General features: G+C 44.3%; 1 protein-coding gene across 1 annotated transcript; it reads right to left on the bottom strand.

The window, feature by feature from the left end:
* Positions 1 to 392: 392 nt before the first annotated feature.
* On the bottom strand, positions 393 to 6,087 carry GRPEL1 (GrpE like 1, mitochondrial). The gene is made up of 4 exons (XM_064449092.1): positions 5,929 to 6,087; positions 4,817 to 4,985; positions 3,196 to 3,277; positions 393 to 804 (listed from the first exon to the last, which is right to left on the bottom strand). Exons 1-4 carry the CDS (start codon positions 5,997 to 5,999, stop codon positions 458 to 460), a joined length of 669 nt encoding a protein of 222 aa, XP_064305162.1. The 5' UTR covers positions 6,000 to 6,087; the 3' UTR covers positions 393 to 457.
* Between the last annotated feature and the right edge of the window lie 577 nt (positions 6,088 to 6,664).

Below are 6,664 nucleotides of genomic sequence, written 5' to 3'. Positions count from 1 at the left end.
GGACGCTTGCAGAAAATGGGTTATTTGTACTACTTCACCCACTTCTGCAATGTCAGATTCAACAAAACAGAAGGCAGTGTTTGAACCACAATTTGGATTTTTCAATCTACGCACAGTGATAAATGTGAGATTGCAAAATTCTTATCAGCATTTCATTCGTTTCGATTTAATGCACTTTCAGTAGCAATGGTTGCCAAAAAAAAATGTTATCTAATCTAAAGCATTAGAGGGCTTAACGGCTCATGTGTTTTACACTTCAGAAGAGGGCTTATGGAACAGTGATGTTGAAGGCCACTAAGCAGGAGAATTTCATCAGTTGCTTCAATTTCTCTGGGAGACCTCAACCAATTCATTTACACCTCCCAGGGGGCAAAGGAATGAGGAAAGCATGGTGCCAGAGAAAAACCATCCAGCTGTTTAATAGTTGTATGGCATTTTAAATTCTCAGTTTAAGCAGCTAAGCATCTTTCACAACACCCACCAAGGCAGGCCGCAGTGTACGCCCATGCAGCTTATAACCAATCTTGGATACCAATGCAATAGTGCCAGGCTCCTTTCCTTCCACGGGAGCATGGAACAATGCTTCGTGTTCATAGGGATCAAACTTGGCCCCGACAGGATTCAGTCTGAGCAGGCCATGTTTTTTAAACACTTTTTGAATCTGTACTTCTGTCATAACAAGGCCTTCGTATAAACTCTTCAAGTGAGGATTTTCATCCTTAATTTCTTCTTTTGGAACACTCTCTGTTGCTTTCTCCAAAATGTCTGCAACTTCTAGTAAGTCCTTACAGAAGCTCTGGATCCCTAAAAAGAAAGAAGAGAAGGGAATGGGATTACACCACTGAGGGAAACAAGCATTAAAAAAAAACCCACAACCCCAAAACCTACAGCTATAATCTGTACTCTCTTAGATTTTTCAGATGTGATACCGTAGACATTTGGGGTACAGTGTCCTTCCCAATTTTACGTGATGATACAGAACTATTACAGATACCTTGAAATCCACACCACCTCCTGTAGTTCTACAGAAAAAGTGTTTCAACTTAATACTTAGAAGAGCTAAAGCTATGCTGATGGCCTGACATTAACAGTTAAAATTCTAACTGAAGTCACAAAACCTTCAGATGGCTTAATGTAATTTCCTCACGTCTCTCTCATCCTGGGATTCACCCGAAGTTCAAAATATTATGTTGCCCTATTCCTACCTTTTTAATCTGATGTGCTAAAATGTTTGCAGAAGAAAAAGTGTGTACTCAGACAGATGAAGAGTCCAAGAGATGAACAGGGATTCCTCCTTGAATGAAAAGAACTCACACCTCTCCCTCCTACTACAAACAACTTTTACAGAGTCAGAAGCTGTTCCGTGGAAAGACCAAGCAATTCCTAAGCTAATGACAGTCTGTGTCCTGAAGCTATTCTTTGGCTCACACTAAAAGAATCTGGACTAATGTCACTTAAGGCAAACTGTCTCTAGAAATAATGAAACATCAAAACAATTCAGTAGAGTAACACATTTCTACATAGAGGTAAGCCAACGACAAACCTTACTGCATGTTGGTACATACAAAGCCTTGTTTGTTTGTTTGTTTTTTCAGGAACAGACAGCCTTTTTAATTCTAGCTCAGCTTTTAGAGTTTTTTTTTTTCCCTTAACAAGGAGCATTATCAGAGGACAAGTCTTCAGTTTAAACAAAAACAACCCAAACAACAGAAACACCTTGCAAGACCTATAGGGATCAGCTAGTTCTCAGGAAAGGGTCTACTTTAAAAACTGCACAACTCCTTAGAGACTCGAGCTTTTTATGTAACAGTAACTAACACTGTCCAAGTAGTTCCAAAAATATGAACAAATTAATCAATGTTTTAAATTAAAACTAAAACTGTGGTGGTTGGGGCTAAAGTGTCCAAAACATAGATTAACCAGTTGTCTAGTGATCAGGATCAAACCAAATATCCAAACTCTTCAGAAGGTGGTTTGTTGTGGTTTGGGTTTCTTTTTGGTGTAAGTTATCTCTGCAGATATCTGTGACTGCATCTCTGTGAACTTATGCAAGTCTCAGAAATTAGTTTCTCTTCCTTCAGCAGAAAAAGCAGTCATATAAAAATGATAAAACTTACAATCATGCAGATTATCTATAATGTAGTTTTCATGAGAAATTTTATTTGAGTCTTTATTTCTATTGTAGCATCTCTGAGCTCAGATATGACTTAAAGCCCTCCTGCACTAAGTAGCCTATTAGTGAAACAATGCTTATTGAAAAGCAGTTTCAGGATGAAGCATTCAAACATCCATGAAAATGGTGCAAGAATACTATGTAACTGAGAAATGCTTTTTCTTACAGTACACATTACCTGAAGACCCTGCATTCAGAAATTAAAACTTCTGTATTCAGAATCAAACTACACAGCTGTGTACAGCATGTGGCAAAACAGGCCAGGTAGTTTTTCAGCCCGGAGTGACAGTCAAACACTAAGATGATTCAGCACTCTTCTGTTGCAGTATTTGCATACAATTTCTATTTTACAGATTTGTTTGACCTGTCAAAAAGCTAAATCAGATGGCAGTAGCCTGGCTCTTGAAGAAAGATGTGTTTCTAGCACTCCTTGTAGCCAGTGATTGTGCATTCCCATCACTGAAAAGTATCCACCCATCTAAATATCTCTGTTTGAAAGCTATGGCCTTCAACAGAACAGAAAAGTTATTAAAATACAAAAGGCTAAAAAACCCAAACAGAAACCCAAAAAAGAACCAAACCCAGAACACACAGCAAGAACAAATAACCCAGACCAGAAGGAACGCTAGTATTCCCTGCTCTTGCTTCAGTTTTTTGAAGTCAGTTATGAGAGCAAAGTGCATGAAAAAATAAAAGGCAAACTTCAGGCTGCAAACCTTACTAAAAAAAAAAATAATCTACCAGTGCAGTACATATTATAGGAAACCAGATACCAAATTTAAAGAAAATGTGAAGTTGTTGACTTTAGCAGTTTCAGTCTTGCCCTTGTCTAGCGAGATGATTACAATTCTGAAGCAATGTGAGGAACCGTTTAAACCTCTCTACCTCAAATACAGTTTTTAACCAAGTAGCCCAAATCATTGGGAAGTATGACTTGTCAAATTGTGGGCCAGTGAGCAAAATTTTCTAGGCTTTGCATTTCCTGGGTCTTGTGAGTATACACGAAAGGAGCCTCCACTGACCGTACAACTTTGCCTCTTCTACCAGCTTCTGGCTTCTTTGCCTCACGTTTTCTGCATCTGCCAGGGCACGCTTGTACTTGTCCTAAAGAAGAAAAAAACCATAACAGAAGAGATTTCATTCCTGGTGGTTCGGTAGTTGACAATAAATCAAGGGAGGATAGTCAGTATAAAACAGCATTTTAAACAGTGACATGATCTAAACCTACCATCTAAAGAGCAATCTGAAGACAACATACCATTTATCACAGCATCCTTCCTACCACAGCAGATGTTTGCTTCACTTTAGAGCAGACTGAAGTCAGGGAAAGGAGATAAGATGCGTTTCCAGACTCACAGTATTTGTCAACAGATCAGTTGGAAGAATTTTTTAACTCTATGGATATATCAAGTTTTATGAATCTGCTTTTTCTGATGAGTGTTCACAGAAAGCCTTCATCAGTCATAAGGTGTTCTGACACTATGGTAAAGAAGAATCAACCCAGCCATGACTTTCAGACTCTCTCTTCCCTCTCCATGCATTCCACAAAGCATCCTCCAGTTTTTTTCAAACTTTACAAACTATGAAGTATTAGTCCTCTGTTGTTCAGGTTAAGTTTTGGTCTATTCCTAGCAACGTGACCATCTAGCAGCAGATGTACTAAGAATGAAATTCAGTAAACTTAGGCCCTTCAGGCTGAGTGCTTCACCACCTAACCCACAACTCCATGTTGGACTTCCACCCCAGATATACTTGACCCTTACATGCTAGTGAACAATCTCAAAACAGAATAAAAATAGTCAATGAGCTGACTGAAGAGCCGCTTTAGGTAGCCAATAGCAAATGCTGTCAACAGAGATGTTAAATGACATCTCAGCTTTGTCCTTCAGTGCTTTGGGAAGTGCAACAGCAAGGAAACTCTATAGAGCTTCTATAGAAGGTTCTGGGCTACCTCCCAAAATCTCAAACACACTAGAAAGACATTTTATGTAAAACACTCATCCAGAAAAGCAACACCTTTGTTTAATCCATGCTGTCACCTCTCACGGCATCCTTCACCCTCTGGTGAAGTCACACATGGCAGAGAATGCAAGATACACTAGGCCAGACAGAGGGAATGTGACGGAGCAGCCTGTTGGGCTCTCTAACAGAGGAGGTTTGAAACATCCACTCCCTAAGTATGTAATAAGTACACTATTATATAAAAATTAGGCATCATTAACCCTGACCTTTGGAAAGTCAGCCACTGTTTTCAGAAAGCCTACTCTTAGCACACACAAATACATCAAAGACACCTTCAAACCCTTCCATGGGCTTCCAAAAATTATTTCTCTACTGAGCAAAACCTAAGTGAACTGAAGGCAGTGACACTCAGGAACGAATTTTCAGGATGGAGAAGGTCCAATTCCATTGAGAAATTGGAAATAAACTATCCAAAATCTTAATTTTGGACCAGGGATGCATCTCAGGTCTTACAGTACACCTACGCTTAAGTTTAAAGAAATGATCCAATTGCAGGTTTTTATTCAATAATGAAACAAACCACAGTCACACACTATATCCAGATTGTGCACTGAGAACCCATAACGAACACTCTTAGGTATGCAGTTTGTAAGGCGTGCAACTCGATGCAAGGACACTTACAGTAACTTCTTTTAGCTGTTCTTCCAGTTTGGCCTTTTCTTCAGTTAACATCTTTCCAGCAGAGCTGAGTTCAACCTTCTGCTCATTTTGGCTCTGGCTCTGGTCCTCTTCCAAGTTCTGGCCAGTGTTTTTCTGTTGCGTGGCTACACAAAGCAGTCGTGGAGAAGTCCTAAGGCAGAAACACGTGGACAATATTAATCAGTTGCCTTACTTTGTAAGATATTAGCATTTTCTGGATGTACTGCACACTTTGGCATGTCAATGTCTACAAAATTCTCACATTAAAGCACAAAGTAATACAACAATTCTAGGTCTGTGAAAACTACTTGCAGAACCTTTTGTCAACTAACTGATCTTAGCCCGCCTAAACTGTTGCAAAAAATAACTTTGCTGCAAGATAACAACCACGAGGCATCAGTAAGTGTTCGTTATATTCAGTTTGTAAAGTTGCAGTGCTTTTAAGGGGAATATGAGCTCGTTTGCAGCACAGGACTTTATCAGGAAGCAAATCCAGCTTACGTGATGCAATCAATCTGTAACAGTCTCCCAAAAAACACACCGACGAGAACAGCCGTTCGCCGCCGATTGCTAGAGAGCAACGGGAAGGCGCCTTCTGTGTCACTGCTGTGCCTCACTGCTATATCGCAAACACCACGCCAGGAAGGACCCCGCCTCCATGAAGATGGCTATTTACCCCTTCCTAAGGTTTCTTAGGCTGAAGGAGCTGAGCTGCGTGAGCAAACCGGTTCGCGGACGAGGCGGAATGACACTCCGTGCCGCAATGACAGAGGCCTCGGAGCCCTGCACGCCACACCGAAACCTCGGCCCGGGAGGGCCCCGCGAGCCCTCCCCGGGGCAGGGAGGGGAGCAGTCAGGCAAGACCGGAACGGCTCAACGACGCGCTCCAGTTATGGGAAGGGGCTCCCCGCCGCAAAGCCGAGGCCGGGGCTCGGATGGCGACGGACCCCAGCGCGGCGGGGCTGGGCCCGCTCTCCTCACGGCCCGGCCCGGCCGGGCGATGGCGAGGCGGTGAGTGTGGAGTCGGGCGCGGACCCGTCCCGACGCTCCCGACCCAGGCGGGGCTGCGCGGCACGACACTCCCCTCACCTCACCTCAGGGAGAAGCTCACCAGCGGGTACCACGGTCGCAGCGCACTCCGCACGCACCGCGCCACCGCCGCCATAGCGCCTTCCTGCCCACCCACCACCTCGGCCCGCCCCTCCGGGCCTCCCCGAGACCGCCGCCAATCAGCCAGCGGGCAGGTTAAGAGTGACGCGGCCAAAGGCCAATCCGCAAGGCGGATGCACGCCTCAGGCCAAACAGGTGAGGCGGGAGGTGGGAGCCCGAGGCTCTTCCGGGGTGGTGCGGAGAGCTTCTGGCGGAAAGGGACGCGCGGGGGGGCGTGGCTGCGGGCGAGGCGAGGGGACGGGGCTCGCACCGCCAGGGCCATTTTGTTGTGTGAGGGAGGCGCTTGGTGGTGGGTGGGGGTCCTGGGGGTCCTCGGGGCCTCTCCGCGGGGTGTCACGGCGTCATCTCGGGGCCGGAGCCTGCGACAGTCAGCAGGGTGCTAGCCGGGGTCTGGAGTCGGTATTTTCTTGTCAAAACTGGTCAGTGCAAGCTGGAGGCAGTTTGGTGGCTCCAGTTGGTCCTAATGACCCACATCTTTCCTGTGCGAGTTGTGACTGAAAACGTTTGAAAATTGCAGCTCTTTTTTTTTTTTCAAATGCCGGATAACCCTGTTGCCAGCAATACCTTGTGGCATCTACCAATAGTTTGTCTGCAAACCTCCACGTAGAGCTTTTTATCATGTGTGCCTATACACGCTCACTGTAACTGCTGTATGCACTC

This window comes from Phalacrocorax carbo, chromosome 4, assembly GCF_963921805.1.
Source record: "Phalacrocorax carbo chromosome 4, bPhaCar2.1, whole genome shotgun sequence".
Lineage (NCBI taxonomy): Eukaryota > Metazoa > Chordata > Aves > Suliformes > Phalacrocoracidae > Phalacrocorax > Phalacrocorax carbo.
Note: the sequence above shows the minus strand (reverse complement) of the source record. Positions and strands in the feature narration are given on the sequence as shown.